At 26.9% G+C, this 16,147-nt stretch overlaps 4 protein-coding genes across 5 annotated transcripts; 2 read left to right on the top strand and 2 right to left on the bottom strand.

Annotated features, from left to right (window-relative positions):
* The first annotated feature begins 113 nt into the window (after nt 1–113).
* On the top strand, nt 114–4,892 carry LOC139985738 (venom acid phosphatase Acph-1). Of its 2 annotated transcripts, XM_072000400.1 has the most exons (7): nt 288–375; nt 476–600; nt 767–883; nt 2,114–2,327; nt 3,124–3,332; nt 3,629–3,970; nt 4,358–4,892. In XM_072000400.1, the coding sequence occupies exons 2-7, from the start codon at nt 514–516 to the stop codon at nt 4,619–4,621; spliced, it is 1,233 nt and encodes a 410-aa protein (XP_071856501.1). In that variant the 5' UTR covers nt 288–375; nt 476–513; the 3' UTR covers nt 4,622–4,892. The 2 variants fall into 2 exon arrangements, with proteins under 2 accessions (XP_071856502.1, XP_071856501.1); XM_072000401.1 differs by lacking the exons at nt 288–375; nt 476–600 and adding an exon at nt 114–236.
* LOC139985735 (uncharacterized) lies at nt 4,880–8,466 on the bottom strand. The gene is made up of 3 exons (XM_072000392.1): nt 7,632–8,466; nt 5,927–7,386; nt 4,880–5,470 (listed from the first exon to the last, which is right to left on the bottom strand). The coding sequence occupies exons 1-3, from the start codon at nt 7,879–7,881 to the stop codon at nt 5,018–5,020; spliced, it is 2,163 nt and encodes a 720-aa protein (XP_071856493.1). The 5' UTR covers nt 7,882–8,466; the 3' UTR covers nt 4,880–5,017.
* Nucleotides 8,467–8,953: 487 nt separating this feature from the next.
* On the top strand, nt 8,954–9,890 carry LOC139985741 (mitochondrial import inner membrane translocase subunit Tim13). Its single transcript, XM_072000405.1, has 3 exons — nt 8,954–9,205; nt 9,279–9,347; nt 9,756–9,890. Exons 1-3 carry the CDS (start codon nt 9,101–9,103, stop codon nt 9,852–9,854), a joined length of 273 nt encoding a protein of 90 aa, XP_071856506.1. The 5' UTR covers nt 8,954–9,100; the 3' UTR covers nt 9,855–9,890.
* A 465-nt stretch (nt 9,891–10,355) lies between these two features.
* LOC139985736 (uncharacterized) lies at nt 10,356–16,024 on the bottom strand. Its single transcript, XM_072000393.1, has 6 exons — nt 15,825–16,024; nt 15,640–15,693; nt 14,923–15,192; nt 14,006–14,801; nt 13,730–13,938; nt 10,356–13,605 (listed from the first exon to the last, which is right to left on the bottom strand). The coding sequence occupies exons 1-6, from the start codon at nt 15,918–15,920 to the stop codon at nt 13,528–13,530; spliced, it is 1,503 nt and encodes a 500-aa protein (XP_071856494.1). The 5' UTR covers nt 15,921–16,024; the 3' UTR covers nt 10,356–13,527.
* Nucleotides 16,025–16,147: the final 123 nt, after the last annotated feature.

Here is a 16,147-nt window from a genome sequence, read left to right on the forward strand (position 1 = left end):
ATTGTACAAAGCCCAGTAGATCGCAACCAGTGATAAGTTGACGATTCCACGCGAAGGTTACCGATTAAATTTATACACGGCTGATGTACGAATGCTCGGGGACACCATTGAGAAATACTTTATCTAATTGCTATCATCACACCAAGAAGCAGACACTGCGACGCTGTTACCATGGGAAGTTAGAACAAGTGTCAGCATCACAAATGTATCTGCGGTGAACACAAAAGCATCGACAGGTAAATAACTGCCTATAAACACGCCGGTATTATTTCAAGGCATCTGTCTGTGAAAGACTAAAAGTGAAACGACTTAGAAAAAATATTTACTTCTTTTGTTCCCCTTAAATGAACGGGACATTCCTCTTAATTTGGAAAGGTAAGATAGAAATATGAAAAAAATAAATACGATAGTGTCGTGAGAGATGAAAATGAAACTGTAAGAAATAAAATCTTAATTAAAGTGGAATGGTTTTTAGGGATTTGTGTCGTGAAATAAGAATCGAAAGAACTGAAGATGAAAGTGGTAGTATCTGTTCTAAGCATACTGTATATCGTAATAAGATCTACCGAATGTGTACCAGAATTGCAGTTAGTGCAGATCGTAAGGCTAAGGATATTTAAATAAAATAAAAATTGCATGAAACTAAATGCGTTTCGCTAAAAACTTTCCTATTTATTTTTCTTTTACTTTAATTTTATTTTATTCTTCTTTAAAAAGCGAAAACCTAACAGAATGAGCTACTATAACACTCGAAATAATTTTTCAGGTATTCGCTCATAAAACGCACGCTCCAATTTTGGATTTGATAGATAACAAAGACATGAATTTACCACACAGTTTAACTTACGAATACTTTAACGCAGCTCCACTCGGTATGCCTAACGTAAGTTCCTTTCCTTCCTTAAAAAAAAAAAAAACAAAAAAAATTGATAAATTAAAAACGCCCTATTAAAGGAAGTTCAGTATTGGACCTTCATTAGTAGATAAAATTAAAATATAATTTTAAAAAATATGTCAGCTAATTACATATCTTCATGTATTATCTACGGGTATATGTAGACATTGACATTGATAACGAGCCCGCTTATGTAATGAATTTTATTTTCAACAGAAAACAGCGATGTTAAAATTACATATTAAGCCAATCGAACATTTTTGTCAATTTCTTTTTAAAAGAAAAGAAATCAATCATTTTTGGTTAAAGTCTTCGTCTTTTATTATATTTATTTATTTCTTATATTATATTATTTATTATTTATTATTATATTATATTATTATATTGTTTATTTATTAATTATATATATATTTTTATTTATTATATAAATATTCCGTCTTTTAGTCATCCAAAAATTTATTTACTTGGTCGGTGAATAATTTTTAATTTGTTTTATTAGAATATTCCCCCATTGCTTTCATAGCCGAATTCTTACCATTAGTGTTGAGTATCTTCTGTATAAAAAATTTCCTGGAAATCTAAACAAATATTGAAGATAATCTAAGGAAGTACAGGAGACAACTTATTGTCCTTTGATCGAAATTCTTAAAACAATCTTCGTACCGTGCGTGTGGATACAGCAATTGATCCAACAACTATTATATCGTTTTCATTACTCTTTTTATAATTTACATTTACTATACAGTTAAAGATACTACTTTTTGATGAATCTACAAATTGATATTTATCTTATATTTACTTAGCGCTTTGTGAATTATACAAATTTTTATAAAAATTTGATAGAAATAGCATTACAGATTATCATACGATATTGAAAATTACACGCGAATTTCTTTTTATACATTGAAAGATATTTGTTAAATGAAAGTTGTACTTTGAACGACTATCAATAGTGACTCAGTCAATATGACAAATCTAAGGAACTTTAATGATTTTGCCAGACAAATACTCCATAGAATCGTGGAGATAATTTAAATCTATGATCAATCATGATCCTTTGAAATTCATCCTGATCGAAATTTTTTGAAAGTATCTTTGTATCGTGCGTGTGGATAATACTTGATTTAACATTTTTATTTGTTCTACTACTTGATTTGAAAGCATAATATAAGTTAAGAGCATGACGAATGATAACTCTAGATTAATCTTATTTAACAGGCCAGCATGCTTAACATGTATAATCTAGGAGTCCATTTACGAAAGGCGTACGGTGAATTTTTGGGTGATGTTTATACGTCTGAGACGATGAAAATGCAAACGGCGGAATATTCATTGTCGATGCTATCTGGTCAATTAGTAAATGCAGGTCTTTGGCCTCCAGCAGAAATTCAAAGGTGGAGCGCCGACATGAAGTGGCAGCCAATACCCACAGGTAAAAATTCGTAGCATTTTCATTCATTTCTCATTTGTCAATTTCTATCAAATAATGAAATATTCGAACAAGTACTGTCCTTAGTTCGGTACTAAAGAGAATTAAGGGAAACATGTCAATTTCGTTCAAGAGAGAGTGATACAATGTTGGACCTCGTATATCCAAATGGAAATAATTTCTTTCTGACAGTGGATCCTTATATATCCAAGAAATTTTGAATCTCATCTGGAATGTACCTCTACTAGCCTTATTCATCGAATACAACATAATGTCATCATTAGACTGCGGATAGCCAATTTAATGGCAAATTTATATTTTTACTAAGATATAGATAAAGAAGTGGAAGCTACGAAAAAATTTATTTCTCCCCTAAATATCAGAACAAATACTATATTTTGGATACTTTATACGTTTTTGCATATCATACTCATTCTGTGGATTTTTGCATCTTTAAGTTCCTCACAAATACATAGACATTCGCAGACTACTCGTTATTACATTTATTGTAGTCTGTATAAAATTTATTCAGGACATATTAAATACTCCAGATATTAGGTATTCTGTATAGAAAACTATAAAATCTATTTAAAAATATTCATTATCGAATGGCGAAAAATTTTTCAAGAAGAAGCTTACGAAGTCATAGATGATAAAACGTGTAATTCTAGTTAAATATTTTTTAACTTTCGCTACAAATTTTTCAAACATCCTAAGAAATGAGCCTGTGAAAAATTCGTAAAGAAAGTGCAATAGGTAAACGATATAGAAAAAATATTGTAATTTATTAATTTTGTAGATTACACCGTCGCACAGGAAGATACTTTATTAATGGGAATACAGTGTCCGAATTTTATTCTCGAAATGGAAAAAGTGCTGAATATGACTCAAGTGCGAGATAAAGTATCAGATTATTCATCTTTGTTCGATCATATATCTCGATCTATTGGAATAAAAGTTCAACGACCATCGGAAGTGGCTTTGCTATATGCTGTTCTTGAGACAAAAGTAAGATATTTAAATGAACAACTACTTGTAAAATTGAACATGAACGAACATGATGTATAATCGATACGTTCCTATTATTAGTCATATCTGAAACAAAAATATCGCAATGTAAAAGCTTTTTGAGGTAAAATGTACATCGTTTATAATGCTTCATTTCGATAGTCTTTCGTTAGTTTTTAAGTCAGATTATATCGCCGTCGGATTATTATTGACGACAAGTTCAAAGTGTCAAGCGTATCACGTGCGTCGATTAAACGAACCTTAGAGAACATAAGTGAAAATGAATGTTATTGCAGGCTGACTTAAAACAATCGCTTCCACACTGGGCGAAAGACATTTTTCCTGATGGAGCAATGTACACTGTGTCGTTGTTGGAATATGATCTCCTTTGGCAAACCTCATTACAAAAACAATTAAATGGAGGAACGATTCTAAAAGAAATTTTAGCAAATTCGCTGATGTATATCAATGGACGCATTCCTAAACAACGAAAGCTCATGATGTATAGCGGCAATGAAAGAAATATCGTTGGTGTTTTGAAAGGCCTAAATCTATGGTCGCCACATATTCCTAACGAAGCCGCCTCTATGATATTTGAACTGTACTTTGACAATGAAACAGAAAGTCACGGAGTGAAGGTATACATATTCTTACATTATTTTATTTTATTACGAGATTCGTAAAATAATTTTATTAAAAGTTAAAATATATTTTCAACAATAATTATAAAATACGACGATAGTGCTGTTTACTTAAATAAAATAAAAACAAAATAACAGTCAATATGGAATAATTAAGAATGTGACATACATATATTCAAAAGAGAGAAAGACATAACAAAAGATTTTATGTAATATTTAATTAAAAAACTTAATTTAATTTTTATTAATCGATAATATTATTAACAGTGTAATTTTTCTAATTACTTTAAGCATTTATGCATACATAATAAATCCTATTAATTATCAATCATATTGATTAATTAATTAACTGATTAAACGATATTAAAATTATTATTATTTCAGATTAATTACTATATGGGAGTAGATGGTATCACTCTCTCTTTGAAAATGCCAAATTGTACAGAAATTTGCCCGATTAAAACTTTTTTGTATTCGATAATAGATCTGTTACCGCAAAACGCAGAACGATTATGTAACTGGAAAAAGATTGATCTTCCTATAACAGTAGATAATACTATTTATAGTAGTTCTGTATCACATACATTGAAAAGTATTACATTTACGTTGTTTTTCATTATTACTTTATTAGTAATTAATTTGTATTAATCAATTTAGATTCGTCGTAAGAATTCGAATTATTTTAGAAAACTCTTTAAAACATCTCTCTCTCTCTCTCTGTAATCTCTTGCTCTCAACACTGAAATTTCAATATCTTTAATAACTGTTTATATTAATATAGTCATTGTATAGGTAATTGAAATATATAAAATATGATATATTGAGTACGTAGATATTATAATTTATAAATAGTTGTGAAATTTTAATGAAAATTGTATAAATCAAATAAAGAACATACTAAATGCTTTGATATTTAAAATGTATTTACTATATACAAAATATTATAAGACTTTTATATACATATAGAATATAATATTTAGTACCTGGTATATATCTCAATATACTAAAATTACGTTTAAAATGGTGCACTTAAAACAAAATCATTTATTCATACGTCAGTAAATTGACTAATTTTTGCGCCTTTTTTGCAAATTGAACAAAATTTTCCGTAGCAATTACTGCAAAATCATCCAAAATCATTAACCACCTTCGTTCCCTTGTCTGTATACTATCCTTTACTATTATACCTTCGAAATTCAATTGTTTTTTCCATAAATCGACAACAGGTGGTATTACTTCTTCTTTTTCAAGTTGATTATTTTCTTTATTACAGAAAACTGCTCGATATTTTTGTAAGCAAAAATTTAAAGTATAAAAGATAATATGTAATTGATTTATTACATTATGTACATCGGCCTTTTTGTTATTTACCAGAGAGATTAAAATATTTTCGTAAGATTTTAATTTTGCAGTTAAGTAATTTATTATTTCGACACAAACTTTCATAGAACTGCATAGTTGTAAAATAATGGAGATCTGATGAGTCAGTATTGCAACCTAAATAAAAAAAAAACATGACATTAAATAAGAGAATAATTTCGTGTCTAAATATTACCATATAAATATTTAAAAATTTTTTAGGAATATCTCTAATTCTAACAAAATGTAAAGATATGTTTTGTATTTTAAAACAATGCATTTTTTAAAAGCTACTATCATAATTTCCTTGTATTATGACTAATAACTTTATCCATTTATTATGACTATAACTTTTATGTTCAACTTTTACTTCTCTTCTTATCTCTAACGACAAGGAATTGACATATTCTATTTCTTAAATGTCTGTGCATATATTTTACTTACAAGTATATCTAATATGTGTTATGCAATACGTGCTATAGCATTCAATTTAACATTGGCAATTGCGCATTAAAAATTATTATTAAAAGTTAATAAATATAGCTAATTTTATGTACTGTATCCATAATAGAAATTATATATGTTATAATTTACCTTGTTAAACTTACTAGTTCCTATACTCTTATCCAAGATATCAGTCACTACCTGCACAATTTCTTGCGTATACTCATTAGTTTTATTTTCAGCTTCAGAAACGTCACAGTAATCCAATATCGCGTTTACAGCCTGTTCTTCTAAAGTATCTTTCCAACATCTTTTTCTCATATATTGTTTTGCTATTCTCTCATTTCGGAGAACCATAAGAATCGCCTTTATCGACTTAAAAGCAATGTCGTCCACATTTAGAGTATCAAGCGTAAATTTCAACCATTTCGAAGAAATTATCTTCTCTTCTTTTTTGTTAGCCTTAGGTACAGTCGTTTCATGGACAGATTTTAGTTTCTTTCTCTTGCTGCTACTTCTTTCGTATTCTGCATCTTCCATCAAATTTTTATATCTTTGTCTATTTTGCACGCACAATTCTTCACCGTCATTGTTTATGTTTTTATCGTTTTCTTGTTGTGAACAAGATAAATTTTGTTTGGAAGTCCAATTTTTCTCTGTCATATCTATGGTGAGAGACTCCAGATCACGCGTGTAATTCACGATATCTTTCTTTTCATAAGGAGTAATATTAGCAATTTTTTGACTAGGCGAGATACTAATATTTTCATTATAAATGCAATTCGTCGTTGGTAACCATTCTGCGCTTAATTGATAAGTATCGTAAGCGCTGTCTTCTTGAAGCGAACATGCGTTATTAATCCGATTCGTTGAAATTATAGGACTTTCATTGAAAAAATTCGAATCACAAGTTTGTGTCAATGGTTTCACTATCGATTTTGATTCGATTTGCATATTCGATTTTGAAATTAATTGTTCTCTTAACTGACTACAATTCTGTTTATATGATGAATAATTTTTGTTAGATAAAATAATGTCTGAAAAATCGTTATCGTCTGAAGCAACAGTTAGATCATCTCTCGTTCCGAATAAAGTTTTCATTAAAACATCGCTGTCCTCAGAAAATAATTCTTCTGCTGATTTTTCCTTGATAAAATCGCTTCCTTCGAGTAATTTTTTATCTTTCTCATTTCGTACTATGTTATTAGTATTTTGACTCTCCAGAGAATCTTTAATTATATCAGAAACAGAAGAGCACTCTTCGTCTGAATCTTGAATGATATAATTTTTCATAGTAATATCTTGATGCATGCAAGGTTGTACATTGAAGAATCTATCAAGACTTTGAGAAGAAGTAAAAACAGAGGGACTGACTTCTTTTTCAGTGAAAATTCCAGTTTCTTGATTTATTTGTTGGTGATAAGATTGTAATGTATTATGTTTTTCATTATGTACATCACGTGACGGATCAGTATTACTAATATGCTCTGAATCAACGTCGAAATTCGTATCATTCTGTTGATCATCATTTAATGAATTGCTCAAATTTTTATAATCGTCCTCTTCAGTATCAGACATTAAGTTTTGACTATAAAGATTAAAATCTTTTCCTAGAAAAAATGTAGTATACCCTTAAATAGGAATTTTATTTTTATTATTTTACTACAACATATTAACTATCCGTTTGAAGATATAAATTCACATGAAGTTATTTAAAACAATAACTTAAATAATCTGTAATAAATTTGAATTGAAATTTAACTACTTTGAACTAAATAATTAAATAAATGAAATAATTTAATATATTAAAAAAGATCTGTTAAAAATATTAAATATCGAGTTCTTGTATCATTACCTGTGTTCTTCCATTGTTTATAAAATACCGAATGAAATTGTTCGACGGAAATAGTTTTCATAAACATTATGGCTGACTTTAACCAGACCATACTTTGCACAAAATTTAAATCATCCACACATTCTTCCGTATAATCCGATATCTTCTCAGAAGTTTGAATAAGATCTCGAGGAATATTCAACAAATGTTTACACCGACAACAGCCTGTATTATTACTATCACTAAATTTTTTTAATTCCTTTCCATTCATTTCTATTAAAAGATCCTCGACGATAGAAGAATACAATTTTCCATCTGTTTCTGATAAACTACTTGTAAAATTCCCTGTGCATCAATAATTATTTATAAAATAGTTTATTAATATTTTATTAATTGTGTTGAAAACATAATTATTCAATAATTATTGTTAGGTAATTATCAAATTTATTAGCATAAAGATGAATTATATTAAATAATTATTGAATAAAGATAACAATTATCAAACAACCTAATTCATATGAGTTACGGTACGAATATTTCGCATACACACGTTGTAATTCAGAAATAACGTTGTTCCGGCTTTCAACATGTAGTTTCAATCGTTCATTTTTATTAATATCGTTTTCCATCTTGGACAGAATAATATGTAGAATTATAAAGTTATAACAGAAATTTTAAAAGTACACCACTATAAACTATATATTGTATCATGTTTACTGATATATTTTTTAAACAATATATATACTTTACTAGACAGCATTTTGTAATGTTCCAATTTTATATTCAAATCAGACTGATTCACCCGTTAATCGACTTAAAAACAGTACTGCCAATCTCACCACGAATCATACCTAGATCATACGTAAGTATATATTATGCACGTTTTTCCCATCGAAAGAACCGGAAGAAGAAACATGCATATAGTTTGGTCGTTTGACCGCTAGGGACGGCAATTCATGGAGTATACTTTTGACTGAATTTCTTCTACGCTCATCAGCGATGTCCTTACTAATTTCTGATATCAGCAGGTCGTTATCTAATAACCGAAACTTGAAGAAATATGTATCATTTCATGTGTTCCAATTCTTTGAAATGAAGATAACATTTAAATTAGAATTCATAATAGTTTCGTAACACCGCGATTATAGTAGATATGCATAAAGATAAAAAAACATTAATGAATGTATAATAATTAAATATTTTTTAATGTAATATATATATATAAATATATGTGCAAATATATATAATATATAATAATAATAATATATAATATATATAATATATATACAAATACATTACAAACATTAATTCGTTCAATATTTCAGAATCGTAAATTTGTAAACGGCCTTTTAAGATGCAGTTTCACGTGCTTCCGGTTTATCGATCGAACCGGTAAGAACATGGTAGTTTGTATTTAACAAACGGGAGCAAAGTGGTTTTTGATTTTGCTATTATTACATTAAAGAAACACTTAATATTTTACTGTAAATATGAATTCGCTTACATCCGAATCCCTAACTGATAAAGAAAAGAGTGATCTGATGCAACAAATTAAACAAGAAGTTGCAGTTGCAAATGCGCAGGAAATGCTTTCGGTACGATTGTATAAATACATTTACAAATTTAAAATGAATGAGTAACATATATCACCTGGTTTCGTATTTTCAGAAAATGTCAGAAAAATGCTTTAAAAAATGCGTGATTAGGCCCGGTACTTCTCTGGATAATACAGAACAGGTAACCTCTTTTGTTTGTAGAACGTAACCTTAGTATAATATGTAACCTATCGTGTTCGAAGCCTTAAAAGTATAAAATAAATTTAAATATAATATTTTTTATATTACTATTAAGTAAATATTATTTAAGCAAACGTAGAAAAGATATAGTAAATATTTTATTAAATACGAATAATAAAAAATTTTTTATTGATGTTATATAAATATTGTGAATATATTGTGAATATATAGAGATTATATTAAACATATTGAATTATATTATATATAAATGTAAACAAAGATAAAATATAAGAATAAAAATTGTTATAAGACCTTATAGAATATAAAATATATTAAAATATATTTGATGTAAGTGCACATTTTCATTAATATTAATATAATAATGTAAGTAATTTTAATTTACTTACAGAAATGTGTAGCAATGTGTATGGATCGATATATGGATGCATTTCATCTTGTATCAAAAACGTACAGTGCTCGAATACAGAGAGAGCATGACAGAATGTAACAGTACAAATTGTTAAATAAATTGTTTCTGGTTGTACATTGTGTAATTGTATACCAACTATTTTCCAAATATTGTTTAGGAAATATTATAACTGTAATTATTATGTATATTTATTAGCAAATCTATGTCATTTATAAATATTGAATAATTTTGTATATAATGTTATTACTTCTGATTAAGTTTCAAGACAAAATAGATTTTTACATTTATGACATTTGAAAAGTTAAAAACCAAATTTGAATATTACACAGTGACATTACACTGCCACCTGTATTTATAAAGCATTAACAAATAAATAGAGGTGCATAAATTTATAACTTGCGTCTCACTTATTTAATGTACGTTTTTCCCATCTTTCATATATCTTTTAATATATCTATAGATAATCTCTCCCAGAATTACAGAAAAATTAATAAATACTTAAAAATATAAAATTTTGTTAAATAAGTTTAAGATGAAGTATAAGCTAGGATTGATTATAAGGTGTAAAATACACAGCAATTGCAAAAGAGAAAAATCTTTATAAAATAAATAACATATACATGAATATTGTTACATCGTACTTCAAAATCATAAATAAGTAACTTAGGTATTTTGTAAATCCCGCAATTCCATAGTATGTATTTGCATTGTTTCTTATTCATACACACTAAAAGGCACAATATAGCTACCAATACTTCAACGTGGTTACAAAAATAAATCTCTAGAACTGTATGAAAAAATATTGTGAGTGGTTTATTAATACTTCATCTGTTCAATTTGATAATATAAATTAGTAAATAACAATAATTACAACTATTTCATATCAATGTTCGCAAAATCTATAAGTAATTTGCATACCAGTGCATTATATGCCATTATCATATATACAGATCAATACAGACAGTTTGTAACATAACAAATCGATGTTATTAGTTATACATATCTTTTTGTTATCAAAAAACAGCTGCAAAGATATGTGTATATAGGTGTAGATATATATGTGTATAAAAAAGAAATTCATTAATATTTTTTCTAATTTTAAAAAATATATCTTTTCAACCTCTTTTATACTGTACTTATTTATATGTTTGGTATAGAAAATAAAAGATTATGTATTCATCTTATGAATTTTCCAAAGGGAAAAAAAAAGAAGTATTTATATACAGAGTGAACCAATGAAAATTGTTATCTGAAATATCCTGTTATCCATTGATTTGATTAAAAAGTATTTCATACGAAATACATTGCCTTTGAGGGGGTATAAGAAAGTTAAAATACATTAATTGAATGGCACCCTTTGACTCTACTATGCATTTCATATGAGACATCCTTTAATAATAATGAGGCATTTCAGGTAAGAATTCTTATTAATTCATCCTATATATATATTTGTATATATATAATAAGACTTCTACATATACCAAAACGCATATGAAATGCGAGATTTCATATTAATCAGCTTAGGATTAATTGAAATCATTTCCAAAACTACATAAATATAAAAATGTTTGTGTACCCTGCAATAGAAATGCTTACACAAAAACACTTTCTAGTTCCATCAGAATGTGAAATAAAATTTGTCGATATACTGTGATAAGTTGTGAAACATTTCTTAAATTACTCTCTCCCTTCTTCTCTCTTATAATTTATGGTGAAAAATACTTATGTAAATTTCTTTACTAATGCTAACAATACAACAAAAGTGCAATAATCTTAATAACAATGGAATGTATCTATATTTTACATTCTATAAAGTGTAGGAATGTTCAGTATCATCCTGAAATTGTTTTTATAAAATTATATGTTATATCAATATTAAAATGTAACCACGTTGATTGGTCAGGAACACACCTGCTTTAATATATACATAGAAATAAAAGCTGATTCAAACTAAGGGATTTCATTATACCTAATACTGTAAAAGTAAAGATTTTACTTCATTCAAATGATTTATATGATTAATGATATAATTTCTAAATAATCATCTTATTTTCTAATATGTGTTATAAAAAATAAGATGAAAAATAAAATATGTTTTAACGATATTTTGTTTTACTAAAAATGATATGTTTATTTATGTGTATATCTTAGATATTTTTGTAATAAGAACTGCAATTTTCTAGTTATGTAGATCTAGAATTATGTGGTATGTAGAATAAGTTAATGACATAATTATAATATTATTATAAATAAACTCTTGTTATACAATTAAAATTTTAAGGCGTATTAATCAACTATGAAATCTCTTTGTTTGAATCATTTACAATATTTACTATTGATGACATTACAGTAATCGTGTGCTACTCAAAGTTTTGTGAAGGAAGCAGGCTGTACAAACAGATTTTGATTTGTCAAGCATCCAGTTGATCCATTATGAATTGTACTTAGTTATTGCATCTCATTTGGGGCATAGTATATTTATAACAATATGTTTATCAAGGTATTGGATTGCCCAAAAATTGAATTACTTAGTCTAAAGCTCTCATTAGTTATTTAAATATTACGATTCATGGATGCAAGAAAACATATAAGCACCTAATCTTTCATTGAATATCAACTTCAACTTTTATAAATACTTTTCGTTTTATGCATTTAGCACCATTATCTTTGAAGAAAAATAATTTTATATATTTTTTAGGCAATCCATTTTTAGACGGATGATTTACTGATATTGCTATCAATACTATACCAGTAACTTTAGTTAAATGAGGTAATGATACTTCAGTCATAAAATCAGACACAGGAATTATTTTGATAAACATAACAAAATTGTTACAAAATTTTTTCAGAAAGATATAACTAAGTATTCAACAACCATTAATGTAACTGATTACTTTTCACTTTTTTAAGATATTTTAACATTGAGATAATTGGCTTTATAAGTAATAATACTAGACATATTTACAGAATAACGTAGAAGGCAGTTTGTCTGAAAGCTTACAAGCAAGAGTTACTAAATTACTCTTCTAATTTAGTTAATAATGTATCATAACTTAAAAAGATGATTTAATAGTATATTCACTTTAATTAAATAGTGTTTCTTTGTTTTTGATATCAACTTAATTTTTGAATTTTTAAGTAACTACTTCTTATTATATTATAAAATTATAAATATGTTTACAACGTATATTTTATAAAAAATTTTTAATGGAACTTTTATATGATCCTTATTTTTAATATTCTCAATTACTAAAAATATAATTTAACACTTTATTACAATAATAGCAGAGAGTAATGGCAGTTTATCAGTTTATAACATCTCATCTTTTTTAATAAAATTTGTGTTATATTTTTATAAAAAATTGAGTTTTCTCATGTCATAACCAATATAATATCCTTCGTAGAATATTTTTTGTTTAAAAATTATTTTTCTTAAATACCGTTAAAATGAAATTCATGATTTATAAAAATACATTTTTGACAAAAATTTCTTATAAAGTAGTGAAAATATAACATTTATAAATATATATTCAGACATTTCCCTTCTACGTTTTTTTGTAGGGAACTTATAAGTATTGAGCCACAAACGGCAGTGCCATGTTAGAAACCAAAATAATTTTGCAAATTTATGAATTCATAGCAATTTGCATTAATATACTTGATGCCCTGACATAGGAGGATATTGAATATCAATGCTCTAAATGAAATAACATTTTAGTTCTTACAGTAATTCTCTAGTGCAATTTATGAATTACAGTTCCTTTGCACAATTTGCTGTAATACCCGTTGCAAAATTTGACATGTTTTTATCCATGTTTATATCTTCAAGCTAAAATGGAATTATACATGCAATACTCAAAAAAAATATATATATATAGATATATAAAAAATCATCTTTATATGGAAAATTATGTATCAAAAAATGCATCTAAATTCATATAAAATTTACTTACACATGATGTGCTGCTTAATATATCGTTTATATCTTCAATTTCTTCACTTATGTCCTCACTATTAGTACTGTGAATTTTATCTTGTTTTTTCGTTTGTAATTTTATTGGACTATCTGATTTTTCAGGATCCTTCGAAGGACTTTGATCATAAGCACTACCAGACGCAGATGAAACAAAATCTTCTTCATAATTATCTATACCATCAGTTCCTGAAAATATTATGTTTATGATACAAAGATTATGAAAAATATGTTCCAAAGATTTGCAATAACATACCAAGCCCAATATCCATCAATTCCTTCAGATCATTAATATTAGTTTTTTTACCATTTAATGGTGGGAGATCACTAAGTATAGAATGTGATTTTTTATCTAAAGATGGTAAATCTTGTAAAAAGGTATCAGTACTACGTATATCATTAATATTCTCTCTTTTTCCATCAACAATAATTTCTTCAAAGTATACAGTTTTTCCAAAACTGTTTCCAGTATTAACTGGTTTTCTGTTTTGTATATTATTTACTATTTGTAATTCCAAACTATTTATATTATTTTGCTTACTTATATCTTCATTTTGATTTGTTTGCATTTCAGTAACTATAGATTCATCAAACTTAATTAAAGGCTCGGTTTTATTTAGTAAACTTGTTTGAATGAGTGTATCTATCTCAGTCTCCTTTGTTGTATGATTCATCACTGTACTTGTGCCATTTGGACTTGTAGGGAGTGTATCAAAATTCATACTATTGTTCCCTTTGCTATCAATTCCATCGTTCTTTTCATTGTATTCAGAAGTTGTACTATTCCTGAGAGAATCATTTTGCATTTCACACTTTAAATCATCTATTGAAACATGAACAGATGTTTCTTTATTTTTCTTATCAGTTATTGTCACATTTATTGGAAGTTTTGGACTTTGCTGTGAAATGCTTTCTAATTTATCCGATACATCATTATCATTTGACAATGATGTAGTTTCATTATTTAATACTTTTGGAATGGAAATTTCAAATGTGGCATTAGCAATATTTGTTGTAGTTTCAGTTGTACTAAATTTGCTGTCAGTTTCATTCTATAAAAATATTTGTAATTGTAACAGTTTTATTTTTGGGTAATTAATTTTTTTAAATATTTATAATATTTTATCTTTTATATATGTATAATATTTTATCTTACAATCTTAACCTACATACCTTCTGTGTGTTATTAAAGGCACTGTTCATGCTATTTTTTAAAATTTCTCCAAGCAATGGCTCATTGGATTCAATACCTAATTCTTCACATAATTTATTTCTTCCAACATAATTATATTCTTTTCCAAAATAAGTTTCTGGATCATATACAGATATTGTATAATCAAGACCAAAATACTCTAGGAACTCCCTAACCAAGGAAAACAATAATTTTCCCTCTGAATTAGCCAGGTACTGTTTTACAGTTTTATTGAGAAGTGGTTCAGGATTCTGAAATATTTAATTTACATGATGAAAACTATAATTATAACATTATCTAATGTTGTCATTTACTTTAATATATATCAAATGTATATTTGTTATTTATAAATTTATGTAGGAATGAACATTTATTTAAATAATGTAAAAATAAACTATAACAAACTATGCATACACATAGATGCTGTAGTGCTGGAGCAACAAAATACATTCTTTCATCTACTGTTACTGATGTACATATGATCAAAATTAATTAATCCAAAATAATTTTGTTGATTTTGACAAATATATAATTTTGAAATTTAATTGCAACTCTTATTAATTCAAGTTTGTTATTTACTTTTGTTATTTTGTACACTTTATTATTACCAACTATGATTTATAATGATGTAAAAGAACAACTTTTGTGCATGAATATATAAAAAAAAATTGTTTGCATTTATTTACTGTAGAACATACCATTACAGATTCTTGTTCTTCTAGAGCTAAGAACACACTTGCCCTGAGTTCCGCCTATAAACATTATAAAAAATTGTTAAATCAATACTACGACAAAAAATATAATTTTGATGGGAGAAAGTTTTTTGATGTGGTCTACATAACCTATAAAAAAAATATAGTTCTTAAAAAAATTTTTATCATACCCGGACTTTTGCAAGAACACCATTGTTTTCAAGTGTTTGTACCACCAAATCTCGTAATTCTGTATCCTCCTCCATGGAAATGTTTCCGTCTATCATGATTATAAATAAAAATTACTCTCACAAACACTCAAGAAATGTAAATATTTACGCTTTCCATCGCGTGTCTTCTTTTCACATCTGTTTACCTAGAGATTGTTTTTCTGTCTAGGGAGTTTAAATTCAGAAACCGAAAAAAATTTTATTTCTACTTGATTATTGTTATGACCATATATTGATTGCTACTTTATATATTAGTATATATAAAACAAAAGTAGAGCGATTTT

The sequence above is a fragment of the Bombus fervidus genome, chromosome 3 (genome assembly GCF_041682495.2).
Source record: "Bombus fervidus isolate BK054 chromosome 3, iyBomFerv1, whole genome shotgun sequence".
Taxonomy (NCBI): Eukaryota; Metazoa; Arthropoda; class Insecta; order Hymenoptera; family Apidae; genus Bombus; species Bombus fervidus.